At 41.5% G+C, this 24,824-nt stretch overlaps 1 protein-coding gene across 1 annotated transcript in view; it reads right to left on the bottom strand.

Moving 5' to 3' along the window:
- LOC137332220 (histone-lysine N-methyltransferase, H3 lysine-36 specific-like) overlaps positions 1–24,824 on the bottom strand; it is a 205,674-nt gene that overhangs the window by 64,658 nt on the left and 116,192 nt on the right. The window contains exons 11-13 of the mRNA XM_067995913.1: positions 22,829–22,950; positions 18,690–18,777; positions 6,736–6,848 (exon numbers count right to left, since the gene is read on the bottom strand). Coding sequence (XP_067852014.1) covers positions 6,736–6,848; positions 18,690–18,777; positions 22,829–22,950 — 323 coding nt within the window. The remainder of the gene's footprint in view (positions 1–6,735; positions 6,849–18,689; positions 18,778–22,828; positions 22,951–24,824) is intronic.

Genomic DNA, 24,824 nt, shown 5'->3' on the forward strand with positions numbered 1-24,824 from the left:
CTTGGGCTCATAAGTGGCAAGTAACATTCCCGCCAGACAAGTGCCAGGCAATAACCATCTCCAACAAGAGAGAGTCTAACCACCTCCCCATCACATTCAAAGGCATTACCATCACCGAATCCCCCACCATCAACATCCTGGGGGTCACCATTGACCAGAAACTTAACTGGACTGGCCTCATAAATACAGTGGCTACAAGAGCAGGTCAGAGGCTGGGTATTCTGCAGCGAGTGACTCACCTCCTGACTCCCCAAAGCCTTTCCACCATGTACAAAGCACAAGTCAGGAGTGTAATGGAATACTCTCCACTTGCCTGGATGAGTGCAGCTCCAACCACACTTAAGAAGCTCGACACCATCCAGGACAAAGCAGCTCGCTTGACTGGCACCCCATCCACCACCCTAAACATTTACTCCCTTCACCACCAGTGCACCGTAGCTGCAGTGTGTACCATCTACAGGATGCACTGCAGCAACTTGCCAAGGCTTCTTCGACAGCACCTCCCGAACCCGTGACCTCTACCACCTAGAAGGACAAGGGCAGCAGGCATGTGGGAACAACATTGCCTACACGTTCCCCTCCAAGTCACACACCATCCTGACTTGGAAATATATCGCCGTTCCTTCCTGGAACTCCCTACCTAACAGCACTGTGGGAGAATCTTCATCCCACTGACTGCAGCGGTTCCAGAAGGCGGCTCACCGCCACCTTCTCAAGGACAATTAGGGATGAGCAATGAACGCTGGCCTTGCCAGCGACGCCAGCATCCCATGAACGAATTTTTTAAAAATGACATTACGGAGCATTAGACACTTTCTGGGCATGGGTAGGAGGGGGTTAGGTAGGAAGGCTTCAGTGCTTGGCAAGCAGAGAAAAAAGGTACGCAATATTTTTATAATTAAAGGCAACTCCTCTTCAGCACCGGTTGCAAATGGATATTGTGTAAGTGGAGTGCTGCCTCAGGTGTTGCAGACACATTTTAGGGCAGCTGCTTCATTTAAATAGAATTTGGAAGTCTATTTTGCACATCATCCACACTCTGGTGCACTGAAGGCTTCAGACCCCAATGGCTGATTTTCGGGGATCAAGCAATCGCTACTGTATTTTTGCCCCCTGGAGTCCTGCTCCAATGAGGATAAGACTCCAGCCATTTAAAGAGGAAGAATGTCTAAAAAAAAAATCTCTACTAGTACAATATTATAGCTGCCTACTCTGGTCATCATCACTATAATAGTTCTGAAATGGGAAAATTGAAGATAGCCAGGTAGTAATGCTACCCTCCTCCCAATTAACATAATGTATTCACATAATATGGATGATTACAACAGCATTTATATAGCACCTTTAAAGTTAAAAAAAGTCCCAAGACACTTGATTATGGAAGTTGTAAGTGACCAAAGGTTTCGTCAAAAAGAATAGTTTTTAAGGAGGCTTTAAAGACCGGAAAGATGTAGAGAGGTGGAGAGTTTTAGAGAGGGGGTTCAGAGAGTGGGGCTGTGATGCTGAATGCTCTACCACCAGTGGTGGAGCACAGAAGGCTAGACTCAGTGGACGAGAGAGCAGAAAGGGGGAAAAATGCTGCAAGAGTTTGCAGAGGTGGGGGAGGGGGGAAATGACATCAATGGAGTGATCCGTAGATGAGCATAATAATTTTAAATTTGATGCATTGGAGTTCGAGAGCCAGGGTAGATCAGTAAGAATGGACTTAGGATATGAACAGCCGAATTCTGGACAAGTTGAAGTTTATGGACTGTGGAGGTTGGAATGCCGACAAGGAGGGCACTGGAGAATTAAGTCTGCATGTGATAACGGTGTGGATAAATGTTTTGGTGCTGAGGGTGAGACATGGGAAGTGGCCAGCGATGTTACCATGGTGGAAGTAAGTGGTCTTGGTGATCGATGGTGTTGGGATTTGAAGCTCAGCTCCGGACTGAACAAATGCTGAGATTTCCCATAGTCTGGTTCAAATTGAGTGAGCAGTCAGAGAAACCAGGAAATTATAGACCTGTTAGTCTAACATCTGTTGTGGGGAAGTTATTGGAATCTATAATTAAGGACAGAGTGACTGAGCACTTAAGAGAAATTTGAGCTGATTAGAGAGAGCCAACATGGATTTGTAAACAGTAGGTCATGTCCAACAAACCTAATTGAAATTTTTCAGGAAGTAACTAAAGTAGGAGACAGCGGAATGTCTATGGATGTAGTTTATATGGGCTTCCAGGAGGCATTTGATAACATTTCACATAAGAGACTGTTAGTTAAAATTAAGGCTCATGGAATTAAAAACAAATTAGTAACCTGGTTAGGCGGTAGAAGACAAAGAGTAGGGATAATGGGTATGTACTTCAATTGGAAAGAAGTGACTAGTGGTGTCCCACTTGATTGAGTTCTTTGATGAAGTAACGGTGAGGGTTGATGAGGGTAGTGCGGTTGATGTTGTGTATATGAACTTTCAAAAGGCATTTGATAAACTACCACATAATAGACTTGTTAGCAAAATTAAAACCCATGGGATTAAAGGGACAGTGGCAGGGTGGATACAAAATTGGCTAAGGGACAGAAAACAGAGAGTAGTGGTGAAGGGAGGTTTCTCAAACTGGATGGAAGTATACAGTAGTGTTCCCCAGGAGTTGGTATTAGGACCACTGCTCTTTTTGATATATATTAATGACCTGGACTTGGGTATACAGGGTATAGTTTCAAAGTTTGCAGATTAAACGAAACTCAGAAATGTAGTAAACAATATGGAGGATAGTCATAGACTTCAGGAGGACATACAACAGACTGATGAAATAGGCAGACACATGGCAGATGAAATTTAATGCAGAGAAGTGTGAAGTGTTACATTTTGGGAGGAAGAATGAGGAGAGGCAATATAAACTAAATGGTATAATTTTAAAGGGAGTGCAGAAACAGAGAGCTCCGGGAATGTATGTACACAAATCCTTGAAGGTGGCAGGACAAATTGAGAAGGCATAGAGTACAAAAGCAAGGAAGTTATGCTAAATCTTTATAAAACACTGTTTAGTCCTCAGCTGGAGTATTGTGTTCAATTCTGGGCACCACATTTTAGGAATGAAGGCCTTAGAGAGGGTGCAAAAGGAATTTACTAGAATGGTACCAGGGTGTTGATGGTGGGGGATTCGGTGATGGTAAAGCCATTGGATGTCAAAGGGAGGTGGTTAGGTTCTCTCTTGTTGACTATGGTCATTGCCTGGCACTTGTGTGGCATGAATGTTACTTGCCACAATCAGCACAAGTCTGGATGTAGTCCAGTCTTGCTGTGTGCAGGCATGGACTGCTTCATTATCTGAAGAATTGAGAATGGAGCAGAGTACTGTGCAATCAGTGAACAGCCGCACTTCTGACCATATGATGGAGGGAGAACCAATGATGATAGCTGGGCCTAGGACAACACTGCCTTGAGGAACCCCTGCAGCGATGTCCTGGGACTGAGATGATTGGCCTCCAACAACCACAACCGTCTTCCTTTATGCCAGCTGTGACTCCAGCTTATCCATAATTTAAAGAACTTGCATTTAATGTCAGAAAGGCAGTCTGTCATCAAAGAGGTGGTTCTGGAAATGGTGACGAGGTAAAGCTGATGGTCATCGGTATACATATGTAAGCTGGCCCCATGCCAACAGATGATGTCACAGAGCAGCATGTAGACAAGAACGAACCAAGGATGGAGAGAGAAGACATTGTTAAAGATGCACTGCTGCATTCGGCAAATGGGAGTGGAACCAGATAAAGGCAGTCCCACAGAGGAGAAGCTGTAGAGGAGGATATGATTGACTCAGTTAAATGTTGCACAGAGGTTGAGGAAGAACAAAGGGAGCTGTTTATGATGTTTGCAAGCCATTTATGATAGGGAGCAAAAAATCTGTTGTGTGGCTAGAAGTTGAATGGGGGTGAGTTCGAGGGTTTTTTTTATTCGTTCATGGGATGTGGGCGTTGCTGGCAAGGCTGGCACTTATTGCCCATCCCTTGAGATGGCAGTGGTGAGCCAACTTCTTGACAACTGAGTGGCTTGCTAGGCCGTTTCAGAGGGCGATTAAGAATCAACCACACTGCTGTGGGTCTGGAGTCACATATAGGCCAGACCGGGTAAGGACGGCAGGTTTCCTTCCCAAAAGGACATTAGTGAACCAGATGGGTTTTTACGACAATCCAGTAGTTTCATGGCCACTATTACTGATACCAGTTTTTTTTAAATTCCAGATTTTATTTAATTAATTGAATTTAAATTCCCTAGCTGCCATGGTGAGATTTGAACTAATGACTCAGGATTGTTAGTCAAGGCCTCTGGATTGCTAGTCCAGTAACATAACCACTATGCTATCATACCCTATATATGGTTTGAGGGTGTAAGAGGTGCATGCCATGGAAGAGGTGCGTTTGAGGAACGGGGGTGGGGGGAATGGGGAGAAACTGGAAAGTGACAGGTAATTGGAGCTAGAATGATTTGCCAATTGCAGAATGGTCAGGGGCGAGGAGGAGTATATGGCAAATGAAACAGCTGTGCAAATGGTGTTAATTTTAGAGATGAAATCAATGAGCTCCCTGGCAAAGGACAGGGTTTGAGGAAGTAGCTAGATGTGCATTGTCCTTACCCTCTAGGATTATCCTGGAGTAGGAGCAGGATTTGGCCATGGAGGGGTATTGCTTTATGTCACAGGCTCCAACAGAGTGCTACTACTGCTAATGGTCCCAAAAGGGCTCAGGGAAGGTCAGCCCATATTCACCTGGCACCCCTCTCCCTCATTACAATCAGATTCTCAATACCACCACCCCCTAGACCCCTCCTTCAATAATGTCACTCCATGGCTTCCATTCTCATTGACTATATTCCTTACTATGCTCCTACACCCAAGACTACTCGCCCCAGAATCCCAAGACCCTCCCTCCTTACCCAGTACTTCTACTCATCGACATTGCCGCCTGCTCCTAGATCCTAAGAACTTTCTCTATTTCCACTACCCTACAACCCCCATTCCCAGTCCTACCACACACTGAAATCATTGACCCAGGGCTCTCACACTGCAGGACCCCTCTCCCATACTCTGAGGCCCTGATAGTCTCCCGATTCTGCCTAAACTCCAGCACCCATCCTACTCTTATTGAAACAACAGTACCATTTCCCAATTACTCCCCCCCCACTCATATTTTATCTATACTGTGGGATCCCCACCCAATGCTCACACACTCCATGCTTCCTCCTCATTACACCCAAGCCCCAGCATGCACACTACTCCCACATCCCAATGCCCAAATTTTCCTACATCGCACGATCCCGTTCCCAGTATTCCCACGTCTTGAAACCACCTCCACTACTCCTAAATCCCTGAACCCAACCCCAGGTGCCGTCTCCCCACTACTACCATACCTATTTTCTATTATCAGACGCCATCGCTCATTTTCTATTTAAATTATTTCACTTTGTGCTGCTGTCTTTTGATAGGAAATTACATTGCTGCTCTTGTATCTGTTACCATCTTAGAGATGACTTTGTTCTAGTTGTTACTAGTGCTTGGACATGATTGAACTGCTCTACCCATTACTGACTGCTTGAAGATAACTCTACTGCTCTACTTGTTACCATGTACTGGAGGTTCCACTGCTGCTCCCATGTACATCACTGTCTGTTTCAAAATTGCACCTATATATTACTGATTTCTTCTTGTAATTTTCATTGACGCTCTTGGAAATTACATTGTTACTTCTATCTTTTTGTATCTCCACCTTAAGACTACATCAATACTGCTCTCTCCAATCCAGCAACATTATGCATCATTATCCAGTCTCCCTGCTATATATCAATCTCTTTTCAACAGTCTTGTTGCATAGCATTCCAATTCCCTCAGCCCAACAGAACAATGTGGCCCCAATATTTACGGGGAAGGTTGTAGTGGCTGGAAAACCTGGAAATGCAGGTTACGAGGAGGTCCTGCTGAATTTAATGGCAGGACCCCATTTGAATTTTTTTTTCTCTGTTTCTTGGCCGGCAGCCAGCCAGATTGAGAGGCTGGCTGGCTGTCGGGTGGGAAGGCTTGCACTGGAAGGCAGCAGTTGGGGAGTGGAGAGGAGTGGGGGGGAGAAAGAGATCACGGGTTGGGGGGGGGGGGGGGGGGGAGGGTTGAAGAGATCATGGGGGAGATGATTGCGAATGGGGGGGGGGGGGGGGTGGGGAGAAGATATCGTGGGGAGGGGGTTGGCAGGTCGCGGGGAAGGAAGCAGGTTGGCTTGAGGGCCTAGGGGGAAGCACTCCTCTTTCTGACCCACAAACAGCGCTGGAAAGGCACTTATCTGCTGGATCCAGCCGTTCTCGCCTCCCTTCAGCTGCCAGGTTTCCAGAGCCCTGGGAAACTCGGCTCACAGTCATTAAATGTAAACGTCAGTTAAAATTTGAGGAACGCAGCCTCATTAACATATTTAAATAACTGATCCACCTCGCGAGAGCCGGTCAGTTGTTCGTCCCCTCAACACACCTCCGTTAAAACGTGGACATGTTGCAGGCAGGTTCGCGTCTTGTTTCAGATTTTTGAAATTTTAACCTACCCCGCCCCAGGCCACTGTCCAGCCTGTCATGGGGGGGTTAAAATTCACTCCTCTGTCTCCAGGAGCCCAATTATATCGCATTTTTGCCCCTCCAATGCTAGGGTAACAAGTGTAGAAGCAGTAACTTTGTTACTGGTTAAGTATATTTCTATGTTTATAATAAGTAAGGAGTACCTTTTTTTCATTTCCAGATCTGAGTCGAACATGATCCCTATTGGAAGTTGATGTTTGTGCAAGTGTCTTCTCATTTTTAATAACTGTTCTTCTGCTTGAGATGCTGTTTTCACCTACAATAATACACAGGCTTGTATTAGAAAAAAAGAAACATGTTTAGAATGAATGGCAGCTTCTTGTTACCAGTTATAAAAGCCATGTGGAATCTGACTGATAGGTTTGTTTTCCTGGATGCATTATCTATCTCACCTACTGTATGTGGAATATAATGAATAAAGGGAACAGAAATATTTCATGAACTTAACCAATGTGAAGGGGATAAGAAACATACCATAGAATTACATAGAATCTACAGCACAGGAAACAGGCCATTTGGCCCAAATGGTCTATGCCAGTGTTTATACTCCACTAAGGGAGTCAGGTAATGCTGAATCTTTTTTAGTCATTAGCTTAGTTTAGAAAGTAAGCCAGCCAGGGAAAGCCATTAGGAATGGTGAAGGAGAGAATGGCACCACCACAGTGGTCTTTTTTCCTTCCCTACCAATCTTCAAGGTGCTAAATGAAGTTGCTGATAAGGAGACCTTCAAAGTTACTGGATTTCAAGCTTGCTGTAGGAGGTTATCTCATTAATTATCTGCTACATTAGGAATGATTCACAGATAGCTAGTATGTCAGGACTGCAACTCCAGTAAGAAATCTCAGGGCGTCCTAAATGTTAACGAAATGTAAATTTGCAAACCATGAGGATAAGCAAATTTCTGTTTGCCATATTCACAGCAATCCATCTCTGAGACGAGATCCCATATCGTACAATACAGAGGGTTTGGTACACTTGCCTTCCTTCACTAAACAACCTGCGAGGATGTCATCTGTAAATCTGGCACAGTGTTCCTGGGGTATGCTTATATGCTTTAACTGTCATACCCATTCCCACTCCTTAAAGAGATTTCTCCTGATGAGGTTGGGCTACCCTGGGGTCTGATGTTTCTGTATTGCTGGGCACAAGATAGGATAAATAGCGTTGGTAAGATGCTTAATGATGTTCATACAAGTTATGTGTTGCACCAGTTGTCAAACCATGAATTGAATCCTGAACAACATTCTAGGATGAACCGTTGTACACCAATTGGGCTATTCAGGATTTAGGATAATTAAAGTTTGGCTCTATTTTTCTACGTCTAGTATCTTCTTTTGTGTATGTATTTCAGTCAAATATCTTAACATCACTATTTCTTTCAGTTTATTTCCCTTTAAGGCCTCCAAAACCAGTATTTGTTCTTAAAATAAACAGAAGTCAAAATGAAACAGTCGATAATCAAAAGAAATGTGTTAGTGGAGTATCCTTACTTTGACCTAAACTACATAGAACAGCAATAGTCTATGGCTGGCAATTTGAAGTAATTTTTATGCTAAAAAATTGAATTCTCCATTAATTTGAATTAAGCAACATAAATAATTCAGTAAGATAGGAATTTAGTGCTAAAAAAATTGAATGATCAGATAATTTGTATTAAATGACTTTAAAGTGTGGAATAGACTGCATTTTAAAACTATTTTTCCAGTTATTTTAGCATAAATGGGGAAACACCTTTAAATGGCACTAATACACAGCTGTCTCGTTCACAATCAGTTCCAAAGGTTAAGTTCCTGTAATTCCAATTTATAACGAATAGAATAACAGAGGTTAACAAAAATGCCTATAAGAAAACACACATTAATGAGTGCAACTGAACAATAAAGTTGTTATCAATGGAATTTGTGACATAATATACATTTCATTTAGCAAGGGATTAATTTTTATTGCGAAAAGAAACTAGTCTCCGCTCATCTCACTTCCTTTCTCTCTTTTTTCCCCTTAGGACATCCCACCCTCACTCCTGGCTGTTGTGCACCTTTCAATTCCCTGGCCCAGGGAGGGGGAAGGTGCATAGGGAGCAACAGTCAAAGGAGGCGTTAGTTTCTGGGGTGCCCAAAATTTTTTAAAAAATCTTTTATGGTGGCCTCCCCTACAGTGTCCATTCTAAGGCACTGGTACATCAGCTGCATTATAGGGTGGGCACCTCATTTGAAAACGATTTGGGGGCCTAATGGCGTACAACATAATTTGTGTGCTAGCTCCCAGTCCCCTTTGTGCTCGCATTTTCACTAACCACCACAGGTACGAGGCAGGCCACAGCACCTGAATTTCCAGGGAATCCGCTGTCATAGTATTGACTCATTTATATGTCTGGTGTAACTAAATGCTGCACAGCAGAATGATGTTGAAATCCATCATGTCGTGTGGTAACCCTCCTTCCCTCCAAAAAACATGCAAGATATTATGCAAATGTTCAAGCACAACCTGTCCTCCTAGTTTCTAGTAGTATTTCAGTTGGAATTCCATCCTTTCTTGTAGCTTTTCCTGATTCTAGGGAGGTTATTGCCTTTTCAAGTTCATTTATAGATGACTCGATATCAAGCTCCTCGATTATCTGAAGTCTGTTAATCCTATTTAATACTACATCAGAAACAGTAATTTCACATGAATAAAGTTCATGACAGTATTCTACCCAGCTTTGCAACTGCTTTTCTCTGCTACTGATGTTTCCATTGTGGGATGTGAATGGTGCAATCTTCTTGACTGAAGAACCTTATTTATTCCATCACACATACCTCTTAGGTCTCCATTTTTTTCATAGAATCTTGCAGCACAAGAGGTCATTCAGCCCATCGTGCCTGTGCTGGCTCTTTAAACGAGCTATCCAAATAGTACCACTCCCTTGCTCTTTCCCCATAGCTCTGAATTTTTTTCTCTTTTCAAGTATTTATCCAATTCCCTTTTGAAAGTTACTACTAAATCTGCTTCCACCACCCTTTCAGGCAGTGCATTCCACATCATAACAACTCGCTGCATAAAAAAAATTCTCCTCATCTCCCCTCTGGTTCTTTTGACATTTATCTTAAATCTGAGTCCTCTGGTTACCGACCCTTCTACCAGTGGAAACAATTTCTCCCCATCTACTCTATCAAAACCCCTCACAATTTTGAATACCTCTATTAAATCTCCCCATAACCTTCTCTGTTCTAAGGAGAACAATCCCAGCTTCTCTAGTCTCTCCACATAACTGAAGTCCCTTATCCCTGGTACCATTCTAGTAAATCTCCTCTGCACCCTCCCCAAGGCCTTGACATCCTTCCTAAAGTGTGGTGCCCAGAACTGGATACAATTTGGGTGGAAACTGCCAACGATTTTCTAACTAAATGCAGGATGGACTTGCAAAATTACCCATGACTTTGTAATTATGATATTTTGCCGAACAGTGAATAAGTACGATAGCACCAACCGATTGAAAAAGTCTTTTTATCAAAGAACAATTGTATCTTCTCGCACAGATCTAGCCAATAAGAACATGAATGGTACCATCATCATTTGTTGTACAAAAACAAAGGAAATCCATACAATTGGAACAACTATATGGCAACTTTTCTCCTTAGTTTTGTTGGCAAGGCATTCGCATGGGTCAAAGTGTAGTGCCCAGAATTGGACACAATACTCCAGCTGAGGCCTAACCTGTGATTTATAAAGGTTTAGGATAACTTCTTTGCGATTGTATTCTATGCCTCTATAAAGCCCAGGATCCTATATGCTTTTTTGACAACTTTATCTACTTGTTCTGCCACCTTCAAAGATATGTGAATGCGGACCCCCAGGGTCTCTGTTCCTGCACTCCCTTTAAAATTGTACAATTTAGTTTATATTGCCTTTCTTTATTCTTCCTTCCAAAATGTATCACTTCACACTTCTCTGTATTAAATTTCATCTGCCATGTGTCTGCCCATTTCACTAGTCTGTCTACATCCTCCTGAAGTCTACTACTATCTTCCTCACTGTTTACTACATTTCCAAGTTTTGTGTCATCTGCAAATTTTGGCTCCTATTCTCAAGTCCAGGTCATTAATGGACCAGATTTTGCTGAATAAATAACGGCATCTGAACGACACATGAATGCGCAAATCGAGCAGAAACTTGTAGCGAGGAAGAGATACCCCGTGAATTGCGAATCACAAGTTGCTGGCTGATTTGAATTCATCCACTCTAATTCAGCCTCCTTCTCAGTCCTTCCTCTGTTTATTTCCCAATCCTCAAATCTCATTGGTTAAGGAGATACACTGTTGGTCCTGTTGCTCACCAAGGTTCCAAATACCCGGTTGCCCTCGCTGCTCTGTTATCAGCTCGCACTTCCAGCAACTTACAGAACAAAACATTTTAAAACCTAAACATCACGAACAAGTCTAACTAACCAGGCACGCTGCAAGATGCTCCATTCCAGCAAAATCTAGCTCAATATATATCAAAAAAGAGCAGTGGTCCTAATATTGACCCCTGATTCATTACAAGTACTTTGTCTGAATGAGATGAATAAAAAACCTTTGGAATTGATCTTTTGCTTCATTCCACCATTCAGTCTGCCAACATTTCAGTCTCCTTGCATTTCAATCAGATATTCTATCAGGTTAGACACTAATGAAAACTACGTCATGGTGAAATGAATATGCTTGCTGAACCCCATGTCCATACACTAGGCTGACCGACTCACCTTTAGAGTAAGATATAACCCATGAGCAACTATAAATCCCTTTATATTAATTTTCTTTTTTTTTAAACTGCACATGTGCTAGCAATATGTCTGACTTGTACTGTTCAGAACAGTGGTTGCAGCAGGCGTGCCACTTTAAAACCAAGAAAATAACTTTTGTCAGTGTACGAGTGCTGGTTTATTCCCACTGCAAAATAAATGCAGTTGGTAAATGGATGGGGTAAAATAATTCCACAGATTTGTATCTGCATAAAATACAAAGCTGTTGGTCATGGAATAGACAGATTCAAAACTCTGGCTGCCTCCTGTGTAAAATTTTTCCAGCAAACCACAAGGGTCAATTTTGAAAAAAATGTACCTGGGCCTTACAATGCCTCCTGTTGTTATGGCGCACAATAATTATCTCCTACCATACATTGCAACACTTCAAGTTATTCGCTGTATATGAAGCACCTTGGGACATCCTGAGAGATGTGCTAAGTTGTTATATAAATGATGTTCTTTCTTCTTCCTCCTTCATATTAATCTGCATCTAAATTACAACAGCTATCTCACATACAAAATTGCTGAAGGATTGAAAAAATTAGTTGATTTAATTTTGAACTTTACCTAATTTTCTCTGGCAACCTTTTTACTGCGATGCAAAACTGGAGTTGAGATAGGGAGAAGTAATTGCAATGTAAAGACTTTTTAAATATCTCTTATCTGAGAGGGAGATTTCAATGGAGGCAGATCCAAAGTACCCTTTGTAGACCCACAATGTCAGGTTTCTAGTCTAGGAAGAATCACTTTGAATGAATTACTTGGAAAATCCTCTTGTGGCCCACTGCACACTGAGCTGAGGAAGAAAATCAGCTACCTACCCAATCTTAAATGTTGATCAAAGCATTGAAACTTGCATCAAATGCTCCATCAATTAGTTTAAAATCTCAGCCAGTACTTGGGATTCAATATAGATGTGAGAAATATGGATTGGCATCCAGGGTGGGGAAAAGTTGTAATTCTTACTGCAGTTTCCTCAGTGGCATCCAGACAGCGGAGTACCTGATGGATAAAGTCATCTGATTGGGTCTTTTCTAGTCACATCTGCTTCCCTAGACCTAACCCCAACACTATTCAGGTAGTAGGTACATATGTAAAAATAAGGCTCTTTCCCATCAGTCTTTCTCAGAGAGAGCACTTCACATTGAAAATACTTTCTTCATTCCCCCAATCACTCGTCAGAAACATTCCCCTTTAGAGCATTATTTAGCTTAATTCCAATTTGGGCTTCTCTTCCATACATACCCCACAATACATTAAGTACGTTCTGCTGGCCTGTTTATTTTTATATTTCAATTCATAATTTTTGTACACTTAAAGGTGATCTCATCTTCAGATTTGGTAATCATCATTCTTCAAATGAAAATATGGTGCACATAGCATAATGAAGCCTATCCAGTGGGGAAAATTAGATGCATGTAGGTCCTTTTCATCTAAGAAGCCATGTGGCTTTCCCTTTCCCAGACCCATAAGAGCACTTCTCCTGGGAGCCTTCAGAGTTTTTCATCATAGAAGGACATCGGTGTAAAGTTAAGATTGCTGAAGGTCCATTTTCTTTACGTCAAAAAGAGAGGAACATCTCTACAATTAATGAGACAAGAAATACATGGATATATTTTTGTTTAAGAATTGCTTTATTTAAAGGTGGTGTAGTGGCACAATATGCTCGAGCACCAGTGCACTATACCACAGCAATGGGAGAAGCAGTTTGACCCCTATGCCACTTAGTTGCCAATTTCATTGCTATGAGTAAAGAAAATTACAGCGAGGATCCTCAGGATCAACTTAGAGCAGTAACAACTAGGGAAATGGTTACCATTCTTGGCTGTACAACTTGCACTTATACAGTGCCTTTAACATAGAAGAACACCCCATGGTGCTTCACAGAGGAGAAAAGAAGTAGGTGCTGAGCTTCTGCCAATGGGTGAGGAGAGATGGCCAAGATCATGGTTAAAGAGATGAATTCTGAGAAGGCTCTCAAAGTTGGGCAGGGAGATAGTAGAGCTGAAACAGCTGAAGGCTCTGCAACTGACAGTTGAGTGGAAAGGAAGACAGAATGAGGACATGGGAAGACACGCAAGACGTTGCAGAGAGAAAATGAAGCAAGGCTGTCCACAAAAACATAATTTTTAAACTCAACCTGTTGGGGAATAGGTAACCAATGCAGATCAGTGAAAATACAGATGATGATTGACTGGAACTTAGTGTGGGACAGGAAATCAGCAGCAGAATTTTAGAAGATTTGCCATTCGTGGAGGATAGAGATTGGTAGGCTGGCAAAGTTTGGAGGAGTTAAGTCTTGAGTTAATAAAGACATAAAGGTTTTGACTAAAGTTGGGGCAGAGACAAGCAATGAAATTAAGTGGTTCTTGGTAGTAAGTAAATATAGGGTCTGAAACTCAGCTCTGGTCAAACAAAATGCTGAGTTTGCATGCATCCAAGTCTAGTCTAAGTGAGCAGCCAAGGGGAGGTTTCGAGATGATGGCAAAGATTTGGCAGGGGCCAAAAAAAATTATGGCTTTGGTCTTTCCAATGCTTAATTGGACAAAATTCTGAGCCACCCATAACTTAAATGTCAGATAGTTAGTGTGAAATACAGTGATGGTTGTGGGGTTGAGGGAAGTGGTGGAGAATTACACCTGGGCGTTATGAGCACACACGCGGAAGCACCTCCACGCTTATGGACAATTTCACCAAGAGGCAGTACATGGATGAGAAAATTGCATCCTTACAGAACTTCGAAGTTGACCACGTGGGAGCTGAAGGAAAAGCCATTGCGGGAGATGCACCAATTGCATTGGGACAGGTAGGACTGGAACCACGCAAGAGCAGTCCCAATGAGGTGGATCATGGAGGAGAGTCATTGGAGGACGGTGGCGTGATCAACCACAACAAATGCTGCACAAGTCAAGAAGGTCATAGAGTGCCACAGTTGCAGTCACAGAAGACACAGTTGGTGACTCCACCCAGGAGTGTGGACCAAGGAAGTGAACACAAAAAATGTTTGTGTAGATTCGGGCATAAATTTCAAGTGTCTGTGCTGCAGATGTGAAGTGATACCACATATTTTAAGCTGCCCCCAGTAGTAGGAACTGCTCATATACAATGATCCAAACCTTACAAAAGAACGGACACACTGCAAGCTGGTAGCAAAGAGCAATGCAATCTACTACCAAAGCATTAAGCATTGTTTGGAAATTGAGAAGCCTAAAATCTTAGCTCTGCAGTACATGCACAGCTGGGCTGATTTACAAAGATCCTTCGTTCTGTAACATTATAGGCCTCTTAACATACACACATGAAAGCAGTAGGACTGGAACCATGCAAGAGCAGTTTTTCAAACTAGTGAGGTGCTGAATAGAATGAAGGAACAATAATCTCCTAAACCAGAAAGAACTCCCAACAATATTATGGATAGGAAAGTGAGACAACTGTTTCCAGTGGCAGACAAGTTGGTAACCAGAGGACACAGATTTACAGTAATTGGTAAAAGAACCAGAGGAGACATGAGGAAACATTTTTTTTTACACAGAGAATTGTTACGATCTGGAGTGCACTGTCTGAGTGGGTGGTGGAAACAAACTCAATAACGACTTTCAAAAGGGAACTGGATAAACACTTGAAGGAAAAACATTTCCAGGGCTATGGGGAAAGAGCAGGGGAATGGGACTAATTGGATAACTCTTTCAAAGAGCCGGCACAGGAACGATGGATCAAATGATCTCTTCTTGTGCTGTATACTATGAACAACAAAGGACAACAGTATCTTCAAGTCACAAGAGATGTGGGGAAATCAGATACCAAAGAATGAAGTTTACTGACTTGTTTTGAGAAAGAAAATTAGGTACTTCCAGATATTATGGATGTTTCAAATTTTGGACAGACTTAAATAGGTTAGGAAAGAGTAGTAACCGTTGGAGTGTACCGAGATGAACTGTTTTCAGACTGCATCTAGAGTACTGTGCCCAATTTTGGACCCCTCACATGGCAGGTAATATAGCAGCTTTGGAAAAGGTGCAGAGGAGAGCTAGAAAAATGATTCCTACTTAAAGAATCTCAGTTAACCTTTATTTTCATAAGGCAACAGTTCTTCTGGTGCTGCCATATCAAAGTAAATATTTGATGAGCCTTAAGGATAGTTTTTGTTCTATCAATGTAAGCCAATATTCTATTTACATCTACTAAATAGTATTGACACTCCATCTCAGATTTGAGATAGAGAAGATGAAAGGAACATATTAATTTCTTCCTATGGCATAAATTTCAGATGTAGTTTATGGTCAGCTTTGTTAACCCACAAGGCAAGATAAGACTTTAGTTCATTAACTCTTTTTATTAAAACTAGCACCAGCAGGAAAGTAATCTTTTGAGTCAGGAATTTCAGCTTACAAGAATGTATAGGTTCAAAAGGAGAAAAAATTCAACTCCTAAGGAACAGTTGGCGGAACATGAATAGGAATAGATTTCCAAACCTTTCACGAAACTGGATATAAGTCAGCATTCCTCAAGTGAATCAATGAGAACAACTATGAAAGCTGCAACATTTTCTCTGATAAGAACAGGTTTTATACCTAGATTTAGAGATATTGGACCAGAATTTGCTGTAGCCGGTCAATGGTTTAATCTCTGGTATTTTGCGCTGCAAGTTGCTGTAAGTGGGAGAGGGAAACAGCGCGGCGCCCTCTACAGGGCATCTGGGATCTGAGCGAACAGGGCAAGCAACTGTGTATCTTCTTAACCAATTGGATTGAAGCATTGTCAAATGAACAGCGCAAGGACTGAGAAGGAAGTGTAAGTTAGAGTAGGTGAATTCAATGTCAAATCAGGTACAGAAAGAGAAAAAGAGAGGGAAGGAAAGATTGGATTAAGAGAGAGAAAAAAGACAGGAATTTTTTTTTAAAATGTTTTAATTTTAATATTTTAAAAAATCTCCAACAGCAATTAAAACCTGAAGGAATGAGACTCCACACTTGTAATAGTTCATTTTCAGTGCCAGAGAGGTTAACTGGCAGTAATTAACACTTATCATGGCGTTAAAAGGGTACTTAGACTGAAATGGACCAGCCCTAACTTTCTATGGCGAATTTAATTTTGTATCTATTGTGTAAATGCAGGAACTTTATGCCGTTCAATACAGTTGAATGGTGAGGCAGACGGCAAGATGCTGTTTTCGTGAAGCTAGTGGTGGAGTGGCAAATCTCGGACAGCAACTTTTGGATTTCGTGCGTTTAACCGCACATCTGCCCTCGCCTGAAGTTGCTTCGCGATTTGCGCATAAATAAAGGCGAGCGCCACTAACCTCACTGCTATTTTGACAGCAAATTCGGGGCCATTAAAGAAAACCCAAGGCACAACAAAGGACCCAACAGAACACCATCAAGTAAATTTCTTCCCAGTATTATAAATGTTATTTATGGAAGATTTCCCACATGTCATTAAAGTATCTGGAGAGACAGTCTAGGCCCTATTGCCAGTAATTCCCACTTTCAGTAACCAAGTAGTCAAGATGAAACCTGCTAGAGATGGAAGAACTAGCCCAACAATCAGGTTAGCAAGTCTTTCCTACAAGAAAGTAAGATTTGGTTAGAAATTTTAATACCAGGAACAAAGAGATCCATGGTCAATATGTCGAATTAAATGATTAACATCATCTTCATTTCTAAATACTCTAGAGAAAATGGAGGGAAACATATAAAGAAATTCCCATCTACATTAAGAATGACAGGCTATCAAGCTTCCATGTATGCCTTGCCCTAGTTGTGAAGCAGTAACAGAAATTGTTTGTTGACCAACATCACAAATACATCCAATCTGGATAATCCCATTCTTGAAAATCATTTGTGACATCTTTCAAACAGCTGAACCATCAACTGACTTAAGAGAGATTTGCTGTATGTTCTCTACACTGGCTAATTGTTGAATTAAAAGAGTGGTTCCAACACTAATGGTTACCAGCATTTTAATACTGGAACAATGAGTAAATTTCACTTTATTATGAATAAAGCAATCTAGTGTTGTCTGCTAAGAGTTGGGCAGGTTAGCATAGACCAGATGCCAAAAATCTAACCGGGCCAATCAGGCTGCAAATATTTTGATGTGTGGCTTAGACTGCTTCCCCCCACCTCCCTGCCAACTTCAAAAAAATTAGCAGGCCTCTCTCATCAATCTCAGGCGTAGTAGCAACGGTTGTAACCTGAAAAAACATTCTGTTTAGGACGCACCACCAGAAGCCCAACATTCCTAACTGATAACTGGGAGTGATTCAGAGACTTGTGAAAACACAAGTCATAAAGAATCCTCTTCTGTTACCACGAAAATAGCTGCTACCATCAGCAAAGAACAAGTAATGCTGAATTCATTAGAAAAATGTGCCTTTCTTTTGGGGGAGGGTGGAAGTGGGGGTGGAGATGAGTGAATACTACACTCTGGGGAATGAGAATTGTTGGTAAAGAGGTAATTCAGAGTCACCCTTAAGTGAGTGCCTATAAATATCAAGTTTTTCTATGTCCAAATTAGAATTCTGTTAGTTGCCAAGAAGGCAGAGATCCTGACAGACGCGGACAGAACATATTTATGCTGACCTCCAACAAGGCACTCTGTGGTGGCAATATTTTAAAAGCAATCAGTGTTTATGTGCTGAAGACATAGTTAGGCTGCATTGAAGAACAGGCATTTCATAAACACTCAGAGCAGATGTAAATGAAGTATACTCTGTTTGTAGTTCCTTCCCTGGACACAGAACCTCAAGCTTCCAATAGTTGGGATAAAATGTGACATTGACGTAAGCATCCTTGACATCGATTCTGACCAGTCAAACTCCCAGATAGAGCACTTAAATAACATGGGGTAGAGTAAGCATCTCGTACTTCTTTCAGAGAGGTTTTGTCCTCACAAGATCTAAATTACAAAGGAATCCCTCCATCACTTGGGAACTTATTTCTCAAAATTTACTGTGGAAAATAAGAAACTATCCTTATTTGCAAACACAAACAAAACTTCATCGCAGGTTTGTTACCAAACCATCTGACAACAAGGATCAGAACCTATGAATAAATGCCTGTGACATGGGGAGGAGAGATCACTCAGGTAGCATCGAGTCTTCAAAAATGTTTTGAAGGGACTATATTGTCACGGATTTTTCCTGTAGACCTTGGGATTACTCCTGCAATATATGAAGGATGCTGGAATGAAGAACAAAACCGAAGATCTATGCGAGTAGAATAACACATTAAAACTTTTACAGTTCTCAAAAGTAACTTTGTTTTTAATGCTTGAAAGCTACTACACCTCAATTACTGTTAAGTGCAGTGTGATCACTACTGCCAGCTCACTTACCTGAATGGCACTTGGCAGACTGTGGCACAGGACCAATTACTGTGGTTTGAAGCTTCTTTACACGTCTGGCTTCAGACTGTAGGGAGGGCTGTAAAGAGGAATAACATCAATTCAACCTCGCAGAACTAGTAACACCATCAAATTCCAACAGTAGGTAGTCAATTATAGGAATCCTCAAACCAGCCTCAGTGAAATATTCAATTTACTTTGACTTGAGCTAGAAAGCCGAACCCAGAGACGAACCTCAACTAACCAAAGGATCCTCCACTTGGATACTAGCCTGAAGCAGCTTGCATCCATTTAACTTGGACCGAGACCTGTAGACTTGAACGAAGTTGATTCGGACCAGATATCATCCTCTTGTTTCTAGCTACAAAGCTCAAGTAATGGCAATCCAGTAGAAGTATAGCTTGGGTTACAGTCAGAAATCAAAGGAATCCAGGAACAATGGTTCCTATTTACCTGTACAGTGCAAGTGGAATTTAGGAGTGTATATTGCTTTCCTAAGTAGAATTAGAGGTAAAGCCGGAAGGAATCCAATTGGAATGGGTCATAGTTAGTTAGGCAAAGGTAGAGTACTCTTTGATTAACCTTTACAAGAGAAATTCTAGAAAGTCTAGGTTACCAAGCTGAAGTAAGAGCAATGCAGTGGGAATGGCTTTGGGTTGCAAGAGTAGGGCTAGAGATAAGACATTTATTAGGACTGGAGGATACCCAGCCAGACGGTGGAGAATGGTCTCAGCAGGCCATGAAGCATCATGTTTCATTAGTATTTGATGATCAGCATTGATCCTATCCATTTAGCTTTTCATAGATAGTTGACTACCTCTTTGAGGAGCTAACTGAAATAGCCTCAACTACTTTTGCTATTCCACATATCTACTACTCTGTATAGAAGAAAGAAATATATCTTCTAATCGCAAGTGTTATTTGGTAATTTTGAGCAGCAATCACAGCCTGAGTTAAATAAAAATTTGCTTAGATTCACATTATTAAAGGGTTCAAGGGAAAGCTCCGAGGTTGATTCCAGTACTTAGGCACTAAAGTTATGTGAAGACTCACAGAATTGAACTTGTTTTCACTGGAGAAATGAGAGAGAAAATGATTCAGGATTCTAAAATGAACAATAATTACACCCAATACTTTTCCTGCACCCACAAGTCTTTTAACTTGCTGCTCAACATGTTTAATTACTATGCATCAGAAAGCAGCAAAGCAAATAGAATGCTTATTGATAAAGGCAAAATCATACAGTACATCAGAAGAAGTCATGATTAAATTAGACAATGCCCTCATCAGATCACACCTTGAGTATTTCTTCTGGTTCTTGTCAGAGACAAGCCACTAGACTGATCCTTACTGTCAGATGAATGAGTTATGAGTAAAGACTGGAGAAACAGGGGCTTTTTGACCTTGAAAGAATACATCTGACAGGTGACCTTATAGAAGTATATAAGATAGCAAACAGTATAGAGGAAGTAAATTCAGGATATCACTTCAAATTAAACCAGGACAGTGGGACAAAAAGGGACAGATTTAAACGAGCATAAGGAAAAATTAGGACTAATGCCATGAAGTTCTACTTCACACAAAGCAATCAACATATGGAATGGACTTCTGGATAGCGTAGTGGAGGCAACAACCTTGAAATAATTTAAGAAATGGTTGATGCTGTGACGGGAGGAAAAAAGAAAAATCACTCGCTATGGCCCTCCATTGACAATTTCCACCAGTATTAGGGAAGGTAGCAATGATAAGTCACTGCTGGTGTGTGGCAGCAGCTGGAACAATTTTCTTTTTGGGCCATTCTAGTTTCCTTGCCTGAATCTTTAAAATCCTGGAATCCTGGTGTGAAACCTCCTATGGTACAAAAGGAGGTCAACCTGCCATCTGCTTTAGGTTGGTGTGGTATGTTGGTGATCATGGCTGTCATTATTTTTAGGGTCTTATGCTGCTTTTGAAACACTCCAAAACAATCATTTCACCATCAATTAAAAAGTAGGATCCTGGTAAATGGAATCTGCAATAGTACAGCCTGCAAGCTCATTGGAAAATTTGATATTCTCACTCTGGCACATTTAGTTCTCACTCACACATCTAAAGCATTGATATCAGACTGTTGTAGCATTTATGCCTTTAACACAGAAAATCATCTCAATCTTCAAAGAGACATAATCAGACAAAAATGGACACCAAGACAAAGGAGAAGATATTAGAAGGGGGTGAACAAAAGCTTGTTCAAAGAGGTGAGTTTTAAGGAAGGTCTTAAAAGAGGAGAGGGAGGTGGAGATGTAGAGGGGTTTAAGAGAGAGAATTCCAAAGCTTGGGGCTTAGACGACAGAAGGCGCAGCCAGCAATGACGGGGCAGAGGGGGCGGGATGCACAAAAGGCTGGAGTTAGAGGTACAGAGTTTGGGGGGAGCGCTGGAGGTGATTACCGAGATTGGGAAGCACGAGGCCATGAACTGGTTTAAGCACAAGGATGAGAATTTTAAATTGGAGACACTGTGGGACGGGAAGCCAGTGTAAGTCAGCAAGGACTGAGGGCTAGGAGGATACGGGCAGCAGAGTTTTGGATGAGCTGAAGTTTACGGAGTGTGGAGGTTGGGAGGCTGGCCAGGAGAACACTGTAATCGAATCGGGAGGTGACAATGGCATGGACAAGGGTTTCAGTGGCAGATGGGCTGAGGTAGGGGCAGAGGGAGGTGATCTGAGCTGATCATAACTGGATGGCAACCCAAACCAATCTACCAAAAATAGGTCAATAAGAGACAGCCTATATCATGACAACACCTGTTCCTTAATGGGTTCCTTAAACATTATGTAATGCTTTGTCCAACAAAAGAAATACTTTAACAATAAACTACATTTCCCAGCACTTGAATTTGTTAATTAAATGGAGTGCGTGAAATTCAGACTCTAATTCATCAAAGCCCATTCAAACCTTGAGAGGTCCATCAGAGATAGAAAATTTGTTTTGCGGCCATTCTGGTCAAAAGCATGATAACATCAAAATGTGCAGCTCCACTGTATTTTGAATCTTGTTTGTTGTCCAAACTCTATTATAGCACTTGCTCCGGATCCTCAGACAGGTCTCATGCCAGGACTGATTCAGCGGGATATCAGCATAAATTGGTAGATAGATTTATCTTTATAAATAACCCCTACTCCTGCCACAAATTCTCAATTTCACACTGCAGTTTCTTCCTCATTTACTGTTGCTTTTTCTTTCAATATCATGTTAAGATAAAAATAATGGTTAAGTGTTTTCAAAAATCAGTCTTTTTTTCTTCCATTACGTGTAGCAGTAGGAACCACTAAGAAGGTTGTCTGCCTACTTTCATAACATGCACATTTTGGGAGTGGAAAAAACTAGGGCAGAAATTGTCCACAGGCGGGGAGCTTAATTAAAATATTCAAATTATGGGAGGGGGGGGCACATAATTTCTAGGCATTCATGCATGCAGAATGCTATCATAATAATGCACATTGGCTTTCTTTTAGTTTTTACTTGTCATTTCATAGCCCTCTCCCCCTTCAAACTTAGCAAATGCTGCCAACAGGTTCAAGTGCCTTTTCCAAGGCAGCAAAGATTTTTGTCCTCCTGTTCTGACATTTCCCTTTAATTGTCCACCTATTCCTGCACAATCCAAATCTGAAGCTATCATAATTATGATAATGTGCTGACCACAGTACATTGCATACAAACTTCACATTTCACTTCGGGTGAGCTTTACATCAGTTTCTAAACGTCTGGGAGTAAACTGCATCCCTATCTGAAAATCTACCCTACAATTTCATATGATCACTGTAGATTACAGCTCAGGGCTGGCATAAACATGACATTACAACAATCTACAAAGTATTATGATGCTGTAGTACTGGGTTTTTGCTACTGTGTGACATGGGCTGTGGAAATGATAGCCCTCTGTCTAATGGCAAAAAACATACTATAACAATACAATTTATTTCATTGGTCTCAAAGAATCCCACAGATCCCGAGCCCAAAAATTCACAGCAAGAAACTTGGGGACTTGTGGAATCTTGCACCACTGCAAAACAGTTTATATAAATTTTTCCATATGTTCAATTTGTGAGACATAACATTTTAAAAATTATTTTAAAAGCCAGGACACATGCCTTAAATGAGTGATGAAGGTCTTGTTTGAATTTCTTCTTTGGAATAAACAGCTGATCAAAATCTTCTGTTGATTCCAACAGCTTCTTAGTTGGTTTTCTCTGACGCTTTCCTTCAGCATTTTCTATAATAGAGCAAAAAGAACAGTTTTATATAACTTTTTGTATCACTCTGAAACTGAACTGGCACTTGAAAACTGACAATCCAAAAAAAAACTTCATTTCACTATTCAGAGAAAATAAATATTTAAACTTTACATATTTTCCAGTTTGAAAATTTAACACAAAATGACACCTGACATGCTAGATTCCTGGTAATTCATCATCCAAAAATAAAGCAGAATGTGGAAAAATGATATCATTGTATTAAGAGTTCTGATTTAAACTGAAAACAGAGTAAATTCAAAGAGGTTGTGCTCTTGGCACAGCACCTCACCCTACAGGAGGGTCACTTGACACTAAGGGGCAGTCCTGTGACTTACACTCCTACTGAGGGAAGCTCCGTGCTGGGAATGCAGCCTCAATGACTTTTCCTAATATCTTAGCTTTGATGCTAGCAGAAATTCTATATCAAAGAAGACCTTTATAAATATAGATCACCTACCTTTAGGTGCCCTGGTTATCCTTCTTGCAAAAATATATTCCACATATGATGGCTAAGATAGTCACACAACCAAAAGAAAAATCTATCTCTAGGAGAATTTTCAATTCCAACCCGCCGACACTCCCTTACTGCGTCCCACAGAAATGTTTCCTCAAAGAATGTAAAAGATTACACATTTCAGGCACCTTTGCTAAATCAGGAGAACAGAGAAAAATAGCAGCAATGTGGATTCTCAGGATGCTTGGTGCTCCAGCAGGATCTGAAGGTCTAATAAAGTTGCAAGTCAAACGGTATTTCTGGAAGCCAACAATATTGTAACCACCAAATGTTGAAATCCCTGTTCTCTAAGCTGGTCCTGTCATCAGCCATGCCATCAGTCTTAACCTCTAGGGGCTGCAAACCAATTGAATTATTGGATCCAGTCTTAAGGGATCTTGATGGGTTGATCAAATGAAGGCAAGAGAGTTGAAGATCGTTCAATAAGAGGTCATGAAAATAACAATCAATTTCTCTGCCTAAATCTTAAAAGGGGAAAAAAAAGTGTAAAGTAATCTCCCCTGAAAGGGGATCAACTGGCCAGGTGGAGCCACTGCCATGCCAACACAGAATATGGGCAAAAGTGCAGTAAACTCTTATTCTTAAACATAGCATCCCTTTTGCCAAAAATTAAACTGATTGCCTCAAAGATGTTGTAATAATGGCTGGTATGTGAAATAGAAAGAATCACACCGGTACAATGAAGAAGTGCTCTTCCAACGTTAGAACTAACATATTATTTGGAGGGGGAAGTAGAAGGAGCTTTACTCTGCAATTGGGTGTGCTTTAGCTTACTTTTTTTTTTATTCGTTCATGGGATGCTGGCGAGGCCAGCATTTATTGCCCATCCCTAATTGCCCTTGAGAAGGTGGTGGTGAGCCGCCTTGTTGAACCGCTGCAGTCCGTGTGGTGAAGGTTCTCCCACAGTGCTGTTAGGAAGGTAGTTCCAGGATTTTGACCCAGCGATGATGAAGGAACGGCGATATATTTCCAAGTCAGGATGGTGTGTGACTTGGAGGGGAACGTGCAGGTGGTGTTATTCCCATGTGCCTGCTGCTCTTGTCCTTCTAGGTGGTAGAGGTCGCGGGTTTGGGAGGTGCTGTGGAAGAAGCCTTGGCGAGTTGCTGCAGTGCATCCTGTGGATGGTACACACTGCAGCCACAGTGCGCCGGTGGTGAAGGGAGTGAATGTTCAGGGTGGTGGATGGGGTGCCAATCAAGCAGGCTGCTTTGTCCTGGATGGTGTCAAGCTTCTTGAGTGCTGACTCATCCAGGCAAGTGGAGAATATACCATCACACTCCTGACTTGTGCCTTGTAGATGGTGGAAAAGCTTTGGGGAGTCAGGAGGTGAGTCACTCA

The sequence above is a fragment of the Heptranchias perlo genome, chromosome 14, assembly GCF_035084215.1.
Source record: "Heptranchias perlo isolate sHepPer1 chromosome 14, sHepPer1.hap1, whole genome shotgun sequence".
Classification (NCBI taxonomy): Eukaryota; Metazoa; Chordata; class Chondrichthyes; order Hexanchiformes; family Hexanchidae; genus Heptranchias; species Heptranchias perlo.